General features: G+C 57.6%; 1 protein-coding gene across 3 annotated transcripts in view; it reads left to right on the top strand.

The window, feature by feature from the left end:
* The first annotated feature begins 2,328 nt into the window (after positions 1–2,328).
* Positions 2,329–22,747, top strand: part of Syt7 (synaptotagmin 7) — a 59,197-nt gene continuing 38,778 nt past the window's right edge. For all 3 annotated transcript variants that reach the window (XM_076844681.2, XM_076844680.2, XM_076844679.2), the window contains exon 1: positions 2,329–2,442. In XM_076844681.2, the coding sequence (XP_076700796.1) occupies positions 2,412–2,442 (31 nt within the window). In that variant the 5' untranslated portion in view covers positions 2,329–2,411. The remainder of the gene's footprint in view (positions 2,443–22,747) is intronic.

The raw sequence follows: 22,747 nt of genomic DNA, 5'->3' as shown, positions 1-22,747 counted from the left end.
CACCAGCTCCCTGGGCTGTTAGATCTCTGAATCAGTTCTTTCTCCTCTAAAGGCCTTGGCTTCACCCTCTGTCACCTGAGGAGGAGTGCCAGGATCATCTCTCAGATGTCTTCTCCATTAACTCTGAGAAGGCAGGTGTTTCCAGATGTTCAGCAAAGACCTGTTGCATTGCAATGACTAGGGGTTCTGTTGTCCCTCTCCAGGCTTGAAGAGGGTGACAGGGAGGGCTCTGGGGTGGGGAGAGTGCTGAATGGGGACCTCTGTGGGTGCAGTGATGGCCTGGTGGAGTGGGTGTGTATCATGGTGCATTATTGCTCTTAATAAGAGCAATGAGAGATGCAGTTGGGGGTGGGAGCAGGAAGCTGAGGCAAGGGGCCTGGGAATCCCTGCCTGTGGCTTGGTTTTCTGGAGCTTTCTAGGCCCCAAAGAGAGTTGTGGACAGCTCCTGGATTCTCGGCTGCCTGCGGATGAGGACGGCTACAGAGTCTATGGAAAAGAGGGAGGGACGGAGATAGCACTTGATCAGAAGGAAAGGGCTGAAATTTCTGGCTACTGGGGAATTGCAGGACTTAACCTACTGATGCCTTTTTTTCCTTCCATTTTTAATTAGAACATTCAATCCCAGGAAATCTGTTCTTCACCGGAACAGTCTTTGAGAAGGTTTTCTGGGGGAATTTCCTTATCTGTTTCTCAACCGGAAAAGCTGTGGGTGGAGGTGAATGTATGTGTGTGTGTGTTGGTGGGGAGGGGGGGAGGTTCCCTGTGAGTTCCAGGGGATGATGTGTGTGTGTGTGTGTGTGTGTGTGTGTGTGTTAGGGGAAACTTGGGTCAGAGATTTGTCCCTTGGGTCCTAGCTACCTACTGGCTGTGGGAAGGTGGGGTGTGGCTGGGCATGAGCTGCCTGGGATTAAGGCAGTTAGGTGGATTTCTGGGATGGAAATAGGAATCTTGAACTTGGGAAAGCCTGGCTCACCTGTGAACTGCATTCTCAGAAGAGGGGAAGGCAGGATTCTGCCAGAAACCTGGGATTTTGCCCGCTTAAGTGCGAGGCAGGGGCAAGACCTGTACTATGGAAGTGTCTATGTCTCTTTGTGTGCTAGGCCTGTCTGTGTGCTTGTGTGTAGCAGCCCATTACTTCTGTAGGTGTGTGCAAGGAGGTGTCCATACCTGCTACCACCAGTGGTTCAGTTACAGGCCTTTAAAATTCTTGGGAGATGGGTCTCTCTTCCCTCTCCCAAAATCAAATCATTCCCATTCTGTGAGGAAGGAGAAGTAAGAGAAACAGGGTTTACCCGAACTTGGACTGTGTTGAGAAGGCACAGAGGCAGAGAGGGCCAAGAGAGCCCGAGTGTTGGCAGTGAAAGGGGGTGTTTCTTTCCTACCAAGGAGGTGCTGGGTCAAGCAAAAGAGGGAAGGCACAGAGGAAGAACAGCCAAGAGAAGGATGGGCAGAAGCTGAAAGATACGCTTTCTTCTTATGTGGGTTTGGGTCGGTAGACCTGGTGCCCCATAGAGGGCAGAGATCCTAGCCCTTTGGGCTCCCTCTGCGTGCCAGCTCTGGGAACCATCAGAGTGAGCGGGCGCGGGCGCAGGCCCTGTGCTGGCAAAACTCCATTCCTGGTTTTTGCACACACCATCTCGTCTTCCCGGTACGGCTGCGGTATCGAGTCCGGAGCTGACGCCCTCGAGCGGCCACCCAGCGGAAAACCCGGAATGGAGCTCCACGCCTTTCGGGACGGAGCCAAAGGGCACCTCGGAGGAGGTGGCCGGCTCCGCCGCCCTGCCCCGTGCGAGGCGCAATCATCTGGGGTGCACGGACGGAGTTGGTCGCGCAGTGCGGAGGGACCCACATGCTCAAAGAGTCCCGCCGTGGGGCTCTGCAACCCTCCCCGCGGGGTCCACGGGCGGGCGGGGCGCGCGGGGCGGCGGCCGTGCCCTCGGGGCGGCTCCGGGCGGCGGCGGGCGAGGGCTGCAGTGCGGCGCGCGGCCGGCAGCGGGCGGCAGCGGGCACAGGCGGTGGCGGTGGTAGCGGCGCTCGGCGTTAGGCGGGCGGCGCCGGCGGTGCCCCGGGCGCGCTCACACACGCGCTAACACACACACACACACACACACACACATACACACGGCCTCGTACACACTTACATACGCTCCGGCGCGCACACGCGGCGCGCAGGCCGGAGGGAGGAGGCTCGGTGCGGTTCGGCAGCGGCGGCAGCGTGCTCCGCGGGCGGGCGGGAGGGCTGGCGGGCGGCCCCCGCTCCCCGGCTCCGCGGCTCTGTGCAGCCCGCGCGGCCCCCGCCCTCGGACCCGCCCCCGGGGGTCGCCCGGCCCCATGCCCTGCAGCGGCGGCGGAGCAGCGCGCGGCCGCGGGCGGCTCTGAGGAGCCCGGAGGGAGCCGGCGACGAGGGGACCATGTACCGGGACCCGGAGGCGGCCAGCCCAGGTAAGCGCGGCCCCGCGCGGGCTGGGGCGCCCCGCACCGGCGGGCAGGACGGCGGCAGAGCCGGGCGCCGTCTCGGAGCCTCAGCCTGGGGCTGCTGTCGGCTGGAGCCGTACCGCCTGTCCCCCAGGGTCATCCCAACCCTGGGGGCTCGGGTTCGAGTGGCAGCGGCTCGGACCCTGAACCCGCAGTCTTGGACACTGCCAGGCTTGATGCCTGGGGCCGGCTTCGCAGTGTCCCCACAAGGACCTCCTCCCCCCGCCCCCCAGCAGCCCAAGGACAACGTGTGTGGCGGAGCGAGGAGCCACTGCCCCCGCGGGAGCAGGGCAGTGCCCTCAGAGGTACCCCCGCTCCCCAGCACCAGTGCCCAGGGAGGCTAGCGCGGAGGGACCCCAGGGCGAGGATCCTGCCGCTTTGGGCCAAGATCGTGGGCACAGGGGAGCGGAGTGGCATTGGCCGTGCCAACTGTGAATTGAGAGGGTGCCGGGGGCAAGTGGGAATCTGGTGCAGCAGCAAGGCTGGGAGGCTTCTGGGGGGTGGGGAACCGCAGGAGCGTGAGAGGGGAGGTAGGGGTACCTGAGGGGAAAGAGCGCAGCGGCCAATGACAATGGGGGTGCTGGGGGGGATGTTCTCCTAGGCTTGAGGAGGGGGAAGCAAAGAACCCAAACTCACTCCAGTGTTGTCGGGGAGGGAGGGGGAGGGGCGGCACCCCTTTGCATTTCTCCTCAAAGGGAGTGGCCGGGAGCCCACTGTCTGCTTAGCATCTTCCAAGTCCAAGCCAGCAATCCCTTCTCCTTCCTCGGGAAATTGCTCTGCCATTTCCTCCTTGGTTCCTGACGCCTCCTCACGCAGTGCCCACCTGTAGGCAGGTCCCCTGCAGCTCCTGCCCAGGCTCAGTCCCAGCTTCTATCAGGGATGCTCCCCCTGTCTCAGGACACCCCCCCCATCTACCAATTCTGCCACTGGGGTCTCTTTCTGGGTTGCTGTCGGATGCTGAAAGCACCACTCCGATCTAGGACCTACTCCCGGATGAAGAGTCTGTGGGCTGTCTGCTGCACCTGGGGTGCAGGTGCTGGAGGGAGGAAAGGCTTAAGACCCTCTGCAGAAAGCTCCTCCTGAGACTCTCCAGGGCAGGCTGATGGGAGGACAGGCTGGTGGGCACTGGCTTGGCCTGTTCTGGCCCCAGCCCACACTTGCTCTTTCCTGGAGGGACAGAATCAACCCATCCCTGCCTCCTGAAGAACCAGCTGTCACCCCTGTCAGTTCATTTCAGCCCAGGTGGACTGGGGACCACCTACTGGGCTCCTGGTATCATGCTCACTTAGCACTTGGGTATAAGGGGGAAAGAGACTCAGTCTTCCCTCTGGAACCTCGTGCCCTTCTATGATTGTCCTCTAGGTGAGGGCTACAGGGGCATTGCCTTTGGAGAGTCCTCCCTTCATCTATCTGGACCCAGGTCACAACCCTGGCATCTTCCCCCAAGAGGAGCCAGCTTCCAGCACCAGGGATGAGGGCAGGGGCATCTCTTGCTTGGCTCACCTTCTCAGAAGGCAATAGTTTTGTTGAGAGACCAGTTCAGGGTAGTAGGCTGGAAGGGGGTGCAGTGAGGAGCCTCCCTTCCCCCTGCCCTGCCAGGCTGGCAGCCTCCCCCTTCCTTTCCAGTTAGGCCACTGGCCTGGGGCCCTGCCTTCATCCCTCTCCCCCACTCCTCGGCACTCCCACGCCTGGGCACTATGACATCACCATTTCTCCCAGCACCTCTGCCCTCTCCACGGAGGCCAACTTTGATGGGCTTGGCATCTTCTGGGCAAAGGGCCTAGACTCCAACACTGGCATCCCCTTGACCTTTCCTTCCCCCTCCCTGGTTGGATCTCCCTGTCTGGGATTGGGACCTGTCCTGTCCCCCTGCAGCTACAGGGCCCACTAGGGCCCCTGGCAGGGGTACTCTGTGTAGGAAGGAGGCTGACCTGAAGCACTCAATGGGTGAGGTCAGAAATAGTCTGGAGAGGATAGGGACAGTTTGGATCCTAGTCATCCAGAGATCTCCAAGGGGTCAGAAACTTCCTATTTGGCCTCTGTGCCCACCTCCTATAATCCCTATAGCTCCAAGTCAGACTTCCTCTCTCAGCTCACTCAAGGCCGCCTGAGATGCTGTTCCTCCAGCCAGAGCTCTGTCCCTCATTTCTGCCCACTTCAATCCCCCTTTGCCTTGCCAGGTGGGAGTGAGGAATGCAAATTGATTCCTGTGTGACTCAGGCCAGTCCTGCTCTTCCCCTCTGGTCCCCCAGGAACCAGAACCTCTTCTATCCTGGTCTTATCCCCCTCTCAGGAACACCTGCGGCCCAATCCTGCTTTTAAAAACATTTCTTGTACTCTCCGGCTGCCCCAGGCCCCTGGCTGGAGCCAGAGGGTTTCTGTGGTGCTCTCTCCCTACTCACTCTGCAGGTCCCCACAGGGCTCAGCGTAGGGTTAAGACCTTACCTGGCAGGTTCTATTCCCTCCTCCCCACTTGGGCTCTTGTCCCCCAGGCACTACACTCTCTTCCATGTATTATAAAGAAAGAGACTGTGGGAAAAAATGAGATCCCGATGGAGAACAAGAATGCAGACCTGTCCCCTCCCATGCACACCCATGGGCCCCTGCTCCACACTCTGCCCAGTCTCTCCAGCCATACCTGCAACCGCCCCTCTACCCTCAGGCTCTATCTTTTTGCATCCCGAAACTGGCCTGGCTGGGCTTCCCTCTGTCTCTCCAATTGCCTGTCCCCAAGCCGGGCAGGGCCTCAACAGGCCTGCAGGGGTCAGCGTTGCAGTGGACAGGCAGGATGGCAGCAGGGAGGAGGAGGGAGGGAGAGGTGACCTTGCAGTGAGCTAGTGAGCAAGGCCAGAGAAGGAACTGCTGGGAGAGAGGTCAGGTCCTGGGGGCTGCCTCCCCAGTCCCCAGCCCTCTGTGAGCTCGTTCCCTCAAGGGGGTAACTGTGCGCAAAACCTGCGTCTGTCCCACCTGTTAGTGGGATCTATCCCCTACAGACATTCTGTCAGGCAGCCCATTTCTTAGGGGCGTGGGTACCAGGCTCTTTCATATTGCCTGGGGCAGGGTCCCTTGGCATGGTGGGTCTCCTTTCTAAGGCAGAAGGATCCACAGAGTTGGTCCCGGCAATCCTCCACTCACTGGGCACAAGTTAGGGACCGAGGCTGATGAGGCTATGTGTATGAATCAGGAGTTAGGGGCACGGGCTACAGGGCAGGTTAAGGTGCCCTATGAGGATCACCAGGGTTAGGGGCTGGGGCTATGGTGTGGGATGGTCCGAGGAGGCCTGACTCTGTCCCCTGGTTTCACTGACCACCTTCTGACCTTCTCCCAAGCTGCCCCCTGTACCCAGTCACAGGTCACCCTGTAGTCTGGTCTCCCAAAAGTTATGGCAGGGAGAGGGCTCTTGGGCTGAGCCGGTCTAACACCAGGGTGGGAGAGGATGCCCTCTAGGGGTGTGGGCCAGAGTCCCCACCTCCGAGCTGTAGAGTTGCTGTGGAGACTGGCCCCTCCTTTGGCCTTGATTCATGCTGCTCTATGGCCTTGTGGGGACAGCTCCACCAACAGGCTAGGTGCCCAAGGACTGGAGGATGGTGGGGACAGAGATGGCTCCAAAGCCCCTCCTTGCTGGGGGGAAGCCACTAGAGCAGGCTGAATTGGGATGAGGACATACAGGCTGGCTGGTGGCAGGTGAGGGGACAGCTGGAAGCCAGAAGAACAGGTGGGTATCAGTTGAGCAAAGACTGCCTTTGGCCAGCTGCGTACTGACCCCCTAAGCATGGGCCTCAGGGACACTGAAGCATGCCAATGGGGGCTGCTCCTCTCAGCGCCCCTAGCGCTGCTGTGTGGGAAGGGCAGAGAAGGACATGGTCCCCTTCTCTCCCCCCCCCTTATCCCCTTCCCCCTCACCCCGACTCTGGTCCACTCACTGTTCTCTCAAGGACTCACCTCCCTCCCATGCTGGGGATGGAACCCAGGGCCTCTCACACACTAGGCAAGTGCTAACACTTAGCCACGTCCCAGCCCATCCTCTCAGGGACTGAATCCTTATTGAATCTGATGGACCATTTTCAATAACTGCTTCCCCCAGGGGAGTGAGTCTGAGAACAGCAGGGAGGAGCTGGTGAGGGGGGCCGCGTGGGGGAGAAGGGGACCCAGTACTGAGCAGAGGACTCTGGGGTGGAGGAGGAGTCTCAGCTCCCTGGCCTCAGAGGCACTGAGGCATCTCAGGTGGGCAGAGCGGGCCCTGCTCCATGGGCAGTGCCTGCCAGGTGGTACTCTTAGCCAGTGAGGTCTGCTTTCTCTCTCAGAGAGGTCACTGGTCTGGCCAGGTGCCGGAGCCGGCCTGTGCCAGCCCCATCCTGGGTGCCCTCCTGCCTTGCCAGGGAAGCCCAGCCAGTGGTGCCAAGCGAATTGTGCCAGTTCCATGGATATGAAAGTCACTGACCTTCCAGGCAACAGGGGCAGACCTCCTGGGCCCTGTCCAATTGGTGTCTGGAGGGCAGGGCTTTGGTCTCACCCAGCAGAATTCCCCAAGGGTTGGAACAGAGTTGGCAGACGGCGGGACCTGTGGAAGGGGCTGGATGGCGCCCAGAGCCTGCGCCTGGAATTCCAGACCAGTTGGTGTGAAGGTGGACTGGCGGTCACTGGCCGTGCTCTGGGGGGCTCAGCAGCCTCCACCTGGAAGGACCCCTTGCAGGTGTGTGGCCTGTGGGGCCGGGCTGGAAGTCCACTTGCGTGGTGAGCTGGGATGTTGGGGAATTGATCTATTCCTGTGACTGTGCGTTCGGGGCTCCAGCGCGGGTGGCAGCAGAGGGTGGGGCGGCGTGCGCTGCCGGGTCTGTATGTACCTACGTGCGTTTGCGTGTGCGGGCGGCAGCTGGCCGGCCGTAATAGCTGCGCTCATCCGAGTGCCATGCCCGCTGTAAACAGCAGCTAATGAGTGTATTTGTAGGGAGGTGCGTTGAGGTGCGCAGGGAGCTGTGGCGGAAAGCGTTGGGGAGGGCTCCTCCCCCTCCTGCCCTGTACTCTGTCAGGCAGAGCCAGTGACCTCCGGGGACCCTGCCTGCCCCCAGACACACCCTCCCACCTGCCTGCTTGGCTACCTTCAAGGCCTCCATCTGCACAGAGGGCCTCACCTGGCTGTTAACACACTTGGGTGTGGGTGTGGATGTTCGTGGAGCTTTCGATGTCGGACACAAGCATTGTGTAGGTGTGTGTGTGTGTGTGTGTGTGTGACTGGGTTGTGCTGAGCTCATCTGACTCTTCTGTGTGTGACTGCAGCCACTCCTGTGCATGTGTGTATGAACCCCTCCCCCAGAGTCCTAAGAGGGGACTGCCCCTAATAATGACAAAGCCAAAGATGCTGTCAGAACAGGCATGTGCCATGGCCCTGTTTCTTGAGTGTCCTTTCTGAAGACCAGGAGGCTGGGGACTTCTAGGGCTGTCCAATGGGAAAAAGGGGGTGACCCCATTTTGTCCACTAGAAGAGACAGCGGGAGAGGTCTGAATCCCAGGCTCAGTGGATCCCATAGTTTCCTCTTGCACCAGAGAAAGGCAAGAACCTCTGGAGAGCCCCCAGGAGCTCCAGGAGAGAGTGGAGGGACGCTGATGGCCAGTCCCCGGGGGGGGGGGTGTATGTGTCTGCACCCTGCCCCCAGCAGGGTCTGGTGGCGTGAAGGGGTGCCCGAGTGAAGGAGAGAGGCAGAGAGCCGTGTGGCTAATGTGTCCAATTAAATTACTTCAAACCCTGCTGCGGCAGCTGCTCCCGGCGGGGCTCTGGGTACAAATTGGATCCGTCTCATTACCATGGGGTGGTGTCAGCGGGACCAGAGAGCTATGGCCAGCATGGCCAGCACATGGTAGGCCTCCCCGTGCTCTGTCCACCCCGGACGCACACAGCCCCTCACGTCGCTGCTCGCTCCAGCACCCCTCAGGTTCCCCCAAGCCCACCATGTCTTGGTATTGGGGCTACCTGTCTACCTCTTGCCATCCCTGACCCCATCCCCGACAGCCCAACGGCTCCGAGAACCATTTCTCTCTTGAGGGGTTGACTCATGCTTCGTGGGCCTCAAGCTTAAGCAGTCCCCTCTCAGGTCACCCAGCATACCCTGCCCTCTCTCCTGATAACAGTGATGGTGCCCCAACAGCGAGTTCTCATTGTGGAGTGCTTGGTATGTGCTAAGCATCTTATATGTGTGCTACCAGGAATGGCTTGCTGAAACCAGGCTCCGGTCTCAAACAGCCATTGTGTGAGCCTTGGCAGAGGAACCAGCTGCTGTGTCCCTGCAGCACGTTACTCCACCTCCATGGCCTCAGTTTTTCTCCTCTCTTAAATGCACGTGATGATGGGTCCTCCTAGGTGGCTTGAGGATGAGGTGAGATAAGGCGGGAAAAGTATTTCGCAGAGGGCTTAGCACATAGTAAACACTCAGCCAACCGCAGCTGTTATCAACATTATCCGGTATCAGAGATTGATGTGTGGGATGAGGTTTCTGGAAGCTTTGAGGAGGACATGCCTGCCACTTCGTTGGAGGAGAAGCTGGGGAGGGCTATACCAAGGCAATGCCAGTAAGTTATCTTCAGAGTGGCGAAGATGTGCACCAGGTGCTGTTTGAAGCTGGTCCGTCCTCAGAATACCCTGAGAAGTAGGAACTTGGGAGTAGAAGTTGGTCTGGGAACCTGGCCCTTTGGTGCATGTTTGGGATCCCAGCGACTCGGGAGGCTGAAGTGGGAGGCTCACAAGTTCAGGGCCAGTCTCAGCAACTTAGCAAGACCCTATTTCGAAATCAAGAAGAGCTGGGGATGTAGGTCAGTGGTAGAATGCCTCTGGGCCCAATCTCCAATACTACAAAAGAAAAAAGGAGTTGTCTGGGATCCCAGCCATGCCACTACCTAACAACATGAACTGCGGGTGCAGGGCTTGAGTCCTGAAGGAAGAATAAGAGTTTGCCACGTGAGCAACACAAGTGAGGCATTTGGCAAGGTGAGGACAGCACAGGCAGTGGCCCAGAGGGCTGAGGGTCTTGGCCATTTGAGACAGCAATGAGTGCTTCAGTGTGATTGCAAGGGTGACCTTGGGGACTGTAGTAGGAGATGAGGTTTGGGAAGGTAGGTTGGGCCTGGAGGCTTTTGAGCAGATTCTAGTGTGGGGGGGAAGGGGAGCCTGGAGGCAGGCAGGTAGATGCCACTGGAGTCTCGGGGGTGAACCACCTGTGCCTGTCTCTGCTTAGCCCCTCCTCTGTCTCTCACCTGGCTGAGCCCAGGGCATTCATGCCTAGAGATCTGCAGCGCCCTGCTGGACTGGGGCCCTGCATTTGTCAAGCTTGTGGCAGGTAACGGGTGGTCAGGGTAGCCTGATGCAGATGGGCATCACTGAACACCCCAAGGAGCCTTGTCCTGGTGCCTGAGATACCAGAGGAGGCCTCTTTGGGAGAGATGAGGAGCCAAGGTGAGCAGATTCAGGGCCCCAGAGACATGGTTAATGCTCCTAGGCATCAATTCTGCACCCACCCCACCCAGCCATGGGCGCCAGCACCATGCCTGGGGGAGCCACACAGCTCACACTCCATCCGCCAGGCCTGAGCTCCAGAGCCCCACCAGAACCAACCTGTATCCACGGCAACTAGGCGGCTGCCTCCCTCTCCATGCCCACGGCCCCTGGCACAGGGGCCCATTCTCAGCAAGGCCTGGGTACATCTTCCCACTCCCATTGGGGGTCATCCATGCTGAGGTGCTGGAGTGTGCACACATGTTGACATTTGGGTCCGTGTGCACACTTGATTATGCGTGTGTTCCCTGCAGAGGGAAGCAGGAAGGTGGGCTAAGGTGCTCACACTCTGCAGCCAAGGATTCATTCCGTTGGTATGGGGTGGGTGGCCAGACAGTCACCAAAGAGCCTGATGACAGTTATAAGCCTTTGCCTCAGGGATCACAGAAAGAAAGCCAGCCGAGAGAAGGGATGGTTGGGATGAATTAAAGGCCAGGGAAGCAGCCAGGGAGAATCCCCCCATCTGCCTTGTTCCTTATATACGTTATTTCATTTCATCCTCGCAGCTGTCCTCAAGGGAGCTATCATTATCGCTGTTATACATATGGGGAAACCGAGGCACAGAGAGCTGGAGGGTCTGGTCAAGCCATTCAGCAGAGCAGGAATAAGGATTTGTGTCAGCCGCGCTAGAAAGGCTGGGACTTAACCACTGGGCCACACTGCCTGGCGCCTCCTGTATCCTACTAGGATCCAAGCCAGCCTGTCTCTCAGCCTGTCTCTCAGAAGAGAACACTCGGAGTTGGTATTGGCTGCAGAGCTGGACTCGGAGGGTGTCCCTAGCGCCTCTTTTAGTGCTTGGGCTGTCCCCTGAAGCCTTTGTTCTCAGGTCCCTGAGTAGAACGGTCTCCTTCCCACCCAGTCTCCGTTCACTTCTCCAGGCAAGGTGGAGGGATCCTCTCACCAGGGGAGGCTCAGGGAGAAGGGCGGAGCCCTTTACTCCCTGCTTGGCACCTGCCAGGCCTGGAGGAGCCTGGTGAATTGTCTGTGTGCCCCCCCCAACCTCATTCCTCCCTCTCCAGCCCCCGCCTGGTTGGGGAGGTGCGATTTCACAGCCTGTCAGCTGAGGCCTAAAAATACCCAGGACTCTGAGATGCTTGGGCAGGGGGAGGAGAGAGCAGGGACCAGGGATGGGGTGAGGGGTGCAATGGGAAGGAGCCCTAGTGGCACCATAGTCCTGCCCAGACCCTCTGTCCCCAGATCCCCCATCTGGCCCCAAATCTGGCAGAGACAGAGGAGGGCCAGTGTCCCTAGAATCTCAGGAGCTCCTCTGGGCACTCAGAACCGAGAGAGGGCTTCTCCTCTGATGGGAACTGTGGACCCCAGGCCCCTCAGAGCCTCCGGTGGATGCCCGCCTCTCCCTCCCCACCCCCGAGCGGGCTGGCATCTGCGGGCCGTGGGAGCCGGGCTGTGCTGGAGCCTGCTTCCTTCCTGGAGAAGGTGCCCGCTTCTGTGAGGAGAGAGGCGTGAGGAAAGCAGCGGGGATGGGAGTGCGGCAGGTGTGTGATGTGACGTGTCAGCCACCCAGGCACTAGAGGGAAGCAGAGGAGAAGGGTGTGGTGGCTCACGTCACCGCCATGTGGCTGTGTGCTGCAGCGTGGAACATGGTCCCCGCCAATCAAACAGTACCCAGAGAGGGGGACGTGTGTGTGTGTGTGTGTGTGTGTGTGTGTGCGCGCGCACCTGCTGCAGTGGGTCTGCTCCCGAGGTGGGACTGCTCGTGACATGTGTGATCCAGAAGGGCTGTGCCAGGTAGAAACAGGAGCAGGTGTGGAAGCCTGAGCAGACACGTCACTTTCTGCGGGCACATGACAACACGTGCTTCCCACGTGAAAATACGATGGCACACGGGCCGGTGCAGAGGGCCACGGGCAGACATCTCTGAGGCACCCCACAGGACTGAGAGGGTCCTTAAGGAAATAACGCGGAGTGGGAGCCGGAGCAGGGACTGTGGACCAGAGGTGACGGGGTTCAGGTCCCAGGTCTGCCATGTGTTGGTTGCTTTGTAAACCAGGCGTCGTAGCCTGGCAGAGCTCCATCACCCATCTGTTGAATGGAGGTGACGGCCCCATCTTGGGGCCGTTGGGAGACTGGGTCTATCACAGCACCACGCAGGTAGGGGCTGTCATTATTATCTGGTCCCACCATTTGATGGCACAGGTGAGAACACCAGGGCCCAGAGAGGGCAAATGCACTTAGAATCACACAGTAAGTTGGAGGCAGAGCCAAGTTTGGGTATCAGACTGCAGTGCCTTAACATAGGGCTGTTCAAGTCTAGGACCTCAATGTACTGCCTCTGTTCCCGGGGGCCCCAAGAATTCCCCACAGTACTCAGCTGCCTAGATTCTGGGGCCTAGATCCTGCCAGAGCTGGGTTTGGGTCCCGGGAGCTCATGGACCTCAGCATCTTCGGATAAGGCCATGTCAGAGGGGTCCTCAGGGCAGCGGCCTCAACGTGGCTAGCGACCAGAGTTACAATCATGCCACTGGCTGGCTGTGGACTTGGCCATCACTCAACCCTCCTGAGTCTCGCTTTCTTTCCTTTAATGGGATGATAGTAATGTGGACTTTATAGGGTTGTCATGGGGTCAATAGGATCCTGCAGGCCGTGTCTTAAGGAGCTGGCACACTGTCCCTAGTGAGTGCTCCATAACGTTAGCTGCAGAACCTCCCTCAGGGCTCCAGAAGGACTGACTTCCTTTGCTTCCCTTCCAGCCCCTGGCCATCCTTGTTCCTTCCATTTGCCACCCATACGCCACAGGGCTTTGATCAGGGACTCGCTGCTAGCAACCAAGATCCATCTTGTCTCCTGCTGTCCCCTGGAGAGAGCAGGACCCACCACTGGGACTCAGCCCTTGAGCCTTCTGCATCTGGCTTCATTGCCCACTTGCTATATGACCTTGGACAAGCACCATTTCTCTTTGGGCCTTGATCTTCCCTCTGAAATGTAAAGAGGCTGGACCACACGGACACGGGCAGCTGGTCACAGTGCTGTGTGACCCAGGGGGACCCTGGCTTGGCCCAGTGGGTTGGCAGGGAGGGAGGTCAGCTGCCTGCCCCCAGTGTGTGAAGCATCTGGGGCATGAGCCGGCTGGTGGCCTGCCATGGTGCCCGCCTGCACCTGTGGCTGCGTAGGAGGGTGTGCGGACCCGGCTGGCTGGGCACTGACATTGGGGGAGGCTCAAGGACAATGACACAGAGAGAGCCCTTCTTGGGACTCTGGGAGCTGCCACTCCAAGCCGTCCTCCCCATTCTCCTCCCCCTTCTCCCTGGGGTTTCCTCCGCAGTTCCTCCTTCCTTCCTGCCCTTCCTCTCTCCTTCCCTTTCCTGGAGTCTCCTGGTAGCTCCCTCTCTGACTTTTCCTTGCCTGTATCTTGACCATCTTCCAGGTCCCTTCTTCCTTCCTCTCCCTCTGCAGGGGGCAGCCCCCCGCTTCTGTCTCTGATTCCTGAGATGCCTGCTTGCCTTCTTCTTTGGATCCCAGCCTCTTGGCTCTTCCTGGCACCTCTGCTACTCCACAGCCTCTGTCCCTCTCACTCTGCACGGGAATGCCTAGTTCCTTCTGGCTCCTGGTCCCCTGCTCTCTTCCACTTCAGAGCCCCCCTTCTGGAGGATCTCCACCTCCCTTCTTCCAGCTCCTTGGAACTCCTTAGCCCCTCACTGCCTGCTTGCCCTGGCAGGCCTTGACCCAGGCAGTGTCTGTGGCTGATGCTGTTACCCAGTACCTCCACAACCCCCACTCCTGTGAGTTGAGAAAGGGGTCAACTCGGGGCCCAGGGACTGGCAGCCTTGCTTCCTAATTAGCAGGAAGTAATTGCCTGGAAAAAAATTTCATTTAGAATGAGACTCCAAGACTCCAAGTTAAAGCTGAGCCAGCTGATGGGCCCTGGGGAGCAGGAGGGCAAAGCAACCCTGGTCATGGCCTCAGGAAGCCCCTTAGGAGATGAAGGTCTCTAGGACTCTCTGCCCAGCATACCCTTAGGACCCCTGCCTTGGACAAGTGGGAAGCAAGCCCTGGGCTGGCAGTCCCGCCATCTTCAGCTGAGGTTTGGCTGATTGCTCATGGCGACTTGGGAGAGCCACTTATTCCTTGGAGTCTTAAGTTTTCTCTCCTCTAAAATCAGAACAGGGCCATCCCTACCTGCCTGGCCCCTCAATATCTTGAGGTTCAATTCAGATGGTGGATTTGCAAGCATGGAGAGGGCTGTAAGTGCTGCAGAGTGTCAGGTGTATTGTCTTCTTCCATGTGGCTCTTGACTGAGAGGTGAGGATGGCGGGGAGGTGAAATGGTCCTGGAGCTACCTACAGGTAGTGAGGCTCCAGAGCCGGGAAGTATGGTAAAGTGGATCTAGCTGAGTTGCAAGATTAAGGGCAGACAGGTGCAGTTCCCCAGGCCAATCTTTTTTTTTAATATTAATTTTTTAGGTTGTAGTTGAACACAATACCTTTATTTTATTAATTTCTATGTGGTGCTGAGGATCAAACCCAGGGCCCCCCACCTGTGAGGCAAGCACTATACTGCTGAGCCACAACCCCAGCCCCCACCCCAGGCCAATCTTAATACTCACCAGCTGCACCGCCTAAGTGGTCACCTCACCCCTCTGAAGCCCACTTTCTTCATCTTATGATGCTGCCTCCCATGGGGATTTTGTAAGAGCTCTAACTACAGTGCTTGGCACATAGTAAGTGCTCAATAAAGGATACCAGACACATCTTCCATAATTAAAAGCTATTATCTTTACTCTCTGCCTGGGATCCAGAGAAGCAATGATTTTGGGTGTTGTCTTCAGGTGGTTTTATTAATTGCCTGGAAAAAAAAATTTCATTTAGAATGGGGAGAGTTTTTTGGAAAGAGGAGTTAGGCTCATCTCAAGCCTAAAAATACCAAGAATAACTGCTTCTCAAAGAGCCCCCACCTGTAGGGCAGGAAATAGGAGTGTCCTGCAGTTGTAGTCTTCTACCCCCTCCCCCTCCCCCACTTTTTCCTAGGGAGGGGCAGTGGGCAAGGTTCTCTTTGGATGAGTGTGGAGTTGGGGGCCTCTGCCCTGGGAAGAGACAAGTTAGAGGCCTTTGCATTCATCTTGGAGGACTGGCCCTGCAGAGGGAGTAAATGTTGGTATTTGTTTCCACGAGTCTACCCCACGCACCTGGGGGAGGAAGCAGGGAGTTTTGCCTGTCCCAGGTCTGGCCAGCTGGAGGGAGTCTGCTCTGTGACCTGGGCAGCATGGTGCCCAAAGAGGCCAGAACGCAGTGGGACAAGTTGAAGCGTGCGGGTGTTGGGCAACGCCGCGAGCTCAGAGTGCCAGATTGCCCCGGGAGCGGCGAGGGGGCGGCGGGGGCCGGCCGTCTGCCGTTCCTTCCCTGCCCGCCCAGCGCCACCGCTGGGGACCTTCTGTGCTCCTGCTCTGGGTGCAGTGCCGCGCCGGGCACCAGGAGGCAGGGTGGCGGGCTCTCAGGGAGGGAAGAGGGTGTGGCCTTTACCTTAGCTGGGGGAGGCTCTTTTTGTCCCCGAGTTGGACATCTCACTGGGGTCCTCGCCATCGGGGAAACGGAGCCCTCGAGGTCAGGTAGCCTCTGCTGTGGTTCCAGCGAGGGGTCGACAAGGGGGAGTGTGGCCGAGGGAAGCGGAAGCACTAGGCTTCGTGGTGCGAGGACCCCAGGCTCGTGGCTTCTGCTCTCCAGGACGGCGCAGAGGGCCGCCTGCAGGACCGCGCGGCAGCAGGACCGAGGTCTGTTTCAGCACCAAGGACAGGGACGGGGCGTCCGGCTTGGGTTTCGGCACCACGGACAGCTCTCAGGGTGGCGGGCTATGCTGCTCCGTCCTAATAATTTGTGGTGTAAATGATAGTACCCCAGAATGTACTAAAACAGCACCCGCGAGAGGGAACCTGACACCCCAAATTTTAGTGAGAAGGTCAAGGACCAGAAAGGTAAGTGAGTAGACCAAGGTCACACAGCCAGTGAGTAGCATAACTAGATTCAGATCCCACACTGGTCTCTCTCCGTCCGTCTCTCCCACACCTGGATTCCCTTTCGTTCCCTCTCTCTTAAACATCCCTGCGAGCTCCTTCACGTTCTGTCGCATCCTCAAGAGCTCTTGAGCTGGAAAAGATTAAGGGCACTCCCCTCCCCCACCAAAAACCCGGGCTGAGGATTTGAATCCCAGAATGCTCCGGGGGCCCTTCATGGATCCAGGCCTCAGGTGAGAGGGAGTCAGGGAAGGGCAGGTGCCCTGGCCTGTAAGAAGCCTGGGGACATAGGGTTGAGTCATCCATCTGAGGAACTCTCCAGTGCTCTGAGATCCTCAAAGGAAATACAGCACACTGTTCCAACCCCAGCTTCTTTGCAGCCGTGTATTATTAATAACAATAAGATGCTGATTTAGGCCAAGGCACAACAATGCATTATTCATAGGAGTAACTAGTGGTCAAGGCCTGCACTTAATCATCACACGTCCCGGTCCTGCCTCCGCTCCGCACTCCTGGCGGAGAGGCCCTCCATCTGAGCTCCTCCTTTCTTGGGCTCCTGCTGCTCTGATAGACACGATCATTTTCATGGCTACCCAGGCATCTCATCAGCTTTGGGATCAAGGTGGGTGGGGAGGGCGACACGTTCCTGGCTAGCTCTTTGCTACATTCCCTTCAGCCTGAGCTCCCTGCTCAGAGCCGACACCTGGCCATGTCCATCCTGAACAGCTTTGACCCTGGTGACTTCCGGGCTCAGCAGCTCTCTCTGGGGTCTCCAGATGGCCTGTCCCCCATCCCTCCCCCTTCTTTGGAGGCTGAACTGAAGCTGGATTCATCAGACCTTCCTAAGCCAAGAATTGTGGATGGTGGGGGCCGCGGGCAGAGGATACCGCCCCCACCACCTCCATTAAATGTGACAGTGGATGTGAAGCCCTGTGTATAGTGTGCGGCACTTTGCAAACCGTTCAGCGTCGTGCAAATGGGAGACGTTCTTCCCAAGGCCATCCTCTCTGCTGGAGGAGAGAGAGAGTGGAGGTAGGGAAGGTGTGGACGAGGCCCTCGTGGTTGGCCAGGCCTGCCTCCCTGGTGAGAAGTCGGAATGCTTGTGGATCCTGACATGTCCCCGTCCAATTTCTTGCTGGAAAGACTCCTGGCCCATCCAGATAATCCTTCATTCGCTGTTTACTCACTTGGCATCTCGTCTGAATTCTAAACCGTCTGCACCCAGCCGGCCTCTGCGGCCCCTGCCAGCAGGCTCTCCCTGGCTCGCTCACGCATTATCTGTTTTTATTACAGTCAAGGTTGAGGAAGCTTGCTCGTGCTAAGCCCCTATTTTCAGCTACTTGTAACTTTCCAAAACAATTCCCCTTGGGGTTCCTCTTCTGCCAGCCTTGCTCCCACCCTAGGTGAGGCCTGAGGGGTTGTGGGCATCTCTGCTGCTTTCTGAAGGACACTCACAGAGAAAGTCCTGCGGGCAGTGGGGTGAGGATCAAGGCCCATTTTCTTGGGAGGGAGTGCTGCCTTCTCCCCGCCTTCCTTTTCTCTCTTCCTTTCTCCCCGCCCATCTCATTGTCTTTTTCCTCTTGCAAGAAAAAGAGCTGCCCTGTTCCCAGGTGGGTGGCCTGGAGCGGGGAGTTTCAGAGTGGAGAGAGGACACCAAATTCTGCATGTTGCCAAGAAGCAGAGCTCTGCCTGGCTGTCTGGGCTTCAGGGTTTGGCTCCCTGGTTTCCGTTCTTTTCTCTCCCCACTCCTGCCTCTTTCTGGTTTTCTTGTGTGTGTTGGGTCGGGGGACAGAAAGGAGGAAGTATAGGCAACAAAAATGTCCCCCTTCCCATGCCCACATTGCCCTGGGGCTCGTGGGCTCTGCCCACTCCCAGTGCCCTCCCATCTTCCCCCTTTCCCATCTGCTCAGCCTGCATGTGACGGGTGCTTCCTGAGAACCTGTGACTCCATCTTTCACTGTTCTCCACCTTGAACGTCATCCCGGGGGGTGGGGAAGGCACTGCAGAGTGCAGAGTCGGGTGGGAGGAGGCAGGCTCAGGATGGGAAGGTGCTGGCAGACGAGCCCAGACCACCCCAAGGGCACTCTGCTCCTTCTCCGAATAGTGGCTGGACCCCAGTCAATACTAGAGATGGGCCCTGGGCACATCCTCGGGCAACACCCTCCGCCTTCACTCCTAACCTGCCCAGCTCCAGCACCTACTCCCTCGTTTGTTCTGGGGCCCTTAGGCAGCCTGAGCCTCTATCTACAGAGGGCGCTTTACCAAGGCCAGTGCCTGGGCTGGTGGAGGGGGACAGTTCTAGGAAACACATGTGACCTAGGGGCCTCTGAAGTGCCTGGGGAAACTCAGCCCTGACTCTCTTTGATAAACTTCTTGGGCGAGTGGGAGCTCCTCCCTGGCTGCTCTCTATTCAGTGCTCACTCTCCTTCTCCTCTCCTCTAGCCACTGTCTTCCAAGTGATTGTTTCAAGGCATAGCTCCCCTGGGGTGGAACAAGAGGGACAGCTGCGGACTTTAAGTCTCACCGTCCTCAGGTCCAATCTTGGCTTTGCTTTCTTCTGCTGTGAGCTCCTGGGAAGCACTGAACCTTTTCTAGCCTCGGTTTCCTTCACTGTGAAATGGGCAGAACTTGGGATCTGCGGGTGCCAGCCTTCAAGAGAGGGGACAGTCTATATCAGGACAGTTTGGGGAGCCCCTGAAGGACTGGGCATAGGGAGTATGCATGTCTCCATCTAGGAGTGCAAGAGCAAGTAAATTCTGGGGAAGAGACATGTGTACAGATTCTCACTGTGTCCTCCTGTGGCTTCTCTGCACTGTGGTCTGGGCTGCAGGACAAGGAAGACTCCGAGAAATGGGAAGACAAGGTGTCACCCCATGGGCTCTATTCAGGGTGCAGTTCTAGCCTCAAGAAAAGGGGATCGATCAGAGGGTCAGATCATTCAAATTTGGGAAGGAAAGCATCTGCTGTGTCTGTCACAGAGGAGAGCTTCCTGGAGGAGGTGGGCTTCCCTGGAGTCTTGAAAAATCCTATGCATGTGCTTAGCAGTCGTGCACCCAGCCTCTCCTATGTACCTTGGACTGCAGGGATGAAGGCTGAGCCTGGGGTCTCAGTCCCCTAGGGGCCCCCAGTGTGGAAAGGACATAGAAAGAGCCAATTATGAACCCGATATAGTTCCTGGGAAGGCAGAAAGAATTGTGGGAGGGAATGAAGACCATCTCCGGCTAGGTGCCTTGAGGACAGAGAATGTAAGGAAAGGCCACGCAGGCAGAGGGCACAGCTCACGCAAGACCCTGAAGTGCAGAGGAGAGGCCTGCTGCAGGAAGGAGGAGAGGCGGGTAGGGGTGGATGGTGCCATGGAGCCGGTACAGATGTTGCCACATAGTTCTGCTTAGAGGGAGGCCATGATAGCATGGGAGGAGAGGACCGGCTCAAGTGCCTTATTTCTCCTTGCCTCTGTCTCTTCCCCTGTGAAATGGGGGTAAGAATGGCCTGAGGTGCATAGAAACGTCCTGACACAGTATCTGCCACACTGCATGTCCTCCATGAATGTTGGCGCTCCTTTGATCCCGGCAGCACCCCAGCAGAGGAAGTCAGGACTTATTATCAGACTTATGATCATCATTTGAAGGTAAGCACTGAGATCTACTGTGGGCCTCGCCTTGGGTCATGTAGCTGGTCAGGGACGGAGCCCAGGCTTGTACCTGGGTCATCTGCCACCACATCTACGGCTCATGTTCTGCTCGGCCTCAGGAGGAAAGGCAGAATGTGAGCAGACACAGGATGGCAAATTCCTGTGATTGTTTCAAGGCATAGCTCCCCAGGCCAGAGGAAGTGTGTGAGTGTCCAGATGCATGAATGGCAGCGGGCACCAGACATGGTCACGGTCATGGCTGTGCCCGTGGGTGTGTACATTATATGTGTAAGTGTGCACACGTGTACTGTGCCAGGGTGAGTCTCCATGACATATGTGTGTGAGAGAGCCCTGGGTGTCTGTGGCTCTCCTCCCACGCCCCCTGGGCAGCTGCTGCGCTTGCTCTCAGAAGTCCCTTCCCTCCCCAGTAGCTCCCCGGGGCATCCCAGCAGCCGGCGGGGCCCTTTGATTCTGTTCATCCATAAATCATGACTTGCTGAGGAGATGAGAAGGGGTTGGGAGTGGGGGCAGAGCCCTGGCAAGGGACCAAGTTGGGTCTACAGTTCACACCTGGGTCCCAGCCTGACTTCCAGCTGCCGCCCCCACCCCCTGTCCCCATGCCTCCGCCCTCCCCCTTCCATGTCCTGCATGTCCACAGATCCTTGCGATGGTCAAGTCCTGGGCCAGGGAGTGGGTGCACAGATTGAGTAAGATGGGACCCCACCTCTGCTGCCCTGCGGGGAAAGCTAGAGTATTTCCAGTTTGGCGTTTCATTCAGCACTCACTGAGCTCCGTGTCCCAGATATCTCTAGTACAGGGCGTGACATGGTAATGCCATGATAATAACTAGCATTTATTGCCAACCTACTCCGTGCCAGGCCCCGTGCCAAGTGCTTTATATGTACTCGTTCCTGTTAACTTTCCAGCAGACCTGTGAGAACTGTACTGTCATTAGCCCCCATTTACAGATAGGGAAAGTGAGGCATGCAGAGATAATGTCACACGGCTGTCAAGAATCTGAGCCAGAAATTGAGCCCGGGCAGTCTGACTCCAGCCCTGGCACTTGTCACTCTACTCCACGTTTTTGTGGGGTTTTTTCCCTTTCATTTGGTAGTAGGGGTGGAACTCAGGGGTGCACTCCCACTGAGCTACATCCCCAGACCTTTTCATTTATTGTCCTGACACCAGGTCTCGCTAAGTTGCTAAGGGTCTTGTTAACTTGCCCGGGCTGGCCTTGAACTTGCAATCCTCCTGCATCAGCCTCCTGAGATCTGGAATTACAGGAGTGTGCCCTGGCCACCCAGCTTCACTGCTATCCAAGTTGGAGGCAGGCACAATGTGAGGGGGGAACTCAGGGAGGAGAAATTAATCCCCACCGGGCAGATTAAGGAAGGCTTCATGGAGGTGGGGTTTTCATTTGGGTCTAGGAAAGATCAGAAGTGTGTCAGGCAAAGTGGGACTGGGGGGGGGGGACAGAAGGGTCCTGGGGTGTGTGTGTCTGTGTAGAAGTGGCTCTGAAACTCTGTCCTTGATGGCTATCCCAATCTCTTCTTTCCATCTTGTTTGGGTGACAAATGAGATCACAGACAAGCATTGAAGATTCAACAAATATTTGCTAAGCAACTCTGTGTGTCAGATACCATACTTCTCACAAAGGGTACTGCAGCAAGCAAAGCAGATATAGCTCCTATGTTCACAGGCCCCACTGTGAAGTATACCATAGGTGATTAATAACTGGTAGCCTCCATTGTTATCTTTTTTCCAAGAGGGCTGGCTTTCTTCCACATTCATCCTTACAACAAGCTTCTATCAAGCACCTACTCTATGCCAGGCTTTGTCCTCAGGGCTGGGAATGAATGTAGTGTGAGCAAGAAAGCAGGCCCTGCCCTCGCGGAGCTGACTTGCTGGAGAGGGGGACTGTGCATGGACATTTTGTCCTCCCTCGGAGTGGGACTACCTCCCGGGGCTCACAGGCCTGATCTGAGATCCGCTTGGGAAGCGGCCCAGCCAGGAGCACCGGCTCTGCCCACAGGATTCAGAGCATTCGCCCCGAGCTCTGATTAGCTACATGCCCACCACAGACCCGGGGTGGGGGGCGGCAGCAGGCTGAGCCCACGCAGCACTCCCAAGACACCCCCGGGATTGGTCTGGCAGGCTTGGTTCTGCCCAGCTCCCGGCTCACCCTACCTCCCAGGTCTCCCGATGTCATCTGTCTGCCCTTGTCTGCGTCTCACCCTCAGGGACCCGGGATGTCTCCTCTGCCCAAGGATAGGTTGCAGAATTCAGCCCTGTCAAAGGCTGACTAGACCTGCAATATTTTCTTTCCCCAGATGTTAATATGCTGACAATAAGGGGACTTGAAACCATGTATGTCATCTGAGGAAGGGATGGAAGGGCCCGGGCGGCTTTGCCTGGAGAAGACTTGAAGGGGACATGAAAACTGTCGGCAAGGATTTGGAGGCCCGTCATGCGGCCGAGCAGCCCGCCTGCTCCCCGCAGCTCCGGAGGCAGGCTCAGGACCACAGGGGAGGGTTCGAGGGAGTCGGCTCAGTGCAAGGCACAGCGGGCCTCACCTCACGGTGCATGGGGAGGGCCAGCCTCCTGCAGAGGCAGCTCCCTGTCAGTGCCGGGGCTGCCCAGGGGGCTGTGCGTCGGTGGGGCCTGACTCATGACTTTCAAGGTCCCTTCCAGCCAGAGACACCGTGACTTCCTGCTCTGGGAATGGTTCGCTCTGACTGGCAGGCGAGAACACGCTTGCACCCCTTGACGGTAACATCACTTGAGGGCACGCTGGCCAAGGACGCCTTGTCACTTTTACTCCCAACATCAAGGCAATTTGCAGTGGCAAGCGTTTGTCTCACCCTGCCTTCAAGGACTGTCCAAGGGATGCTGAGGGGGTCGGGGATCTTGGGAAAGGGGAAGAGTCGGCTTCCTAAAAGATGATGGCGTTCTTTACACTGCAGGGGACCCTAGAGTCACCGGTCCAGAGGGGTTTCAACTTCCCTTAGTAACACATCCCCTTCTTCAAATGGAATTTCCTGCAAAAGCTCAAGATGAGAAGCTGAGGGAAATGACGCTGCTCTGACTGGACAGGGCTTGAGAGTCCACAGCCGTATCTGCTCAGCCTCTGCCA

Source organism: Callospermophilus lateralis, chromosome 2 (genome assembly GCF_048772815.1).
Source record: "Callospermophilus lateralis isolate mCalLat2 chromosome 2, mCalLat2.hap1, whole genome shotgun sequence".
NCBI lineage: Eukaryota > Metazoa > Chordata > Mammalia > Rodentia > Sciuridae > Callospermophilus > Callospermophilus lateralis.
Note: the sequence above shows the minus strand (reverse complement) of the source record. Positions and strands in the feature narration are given on the sequence as shown.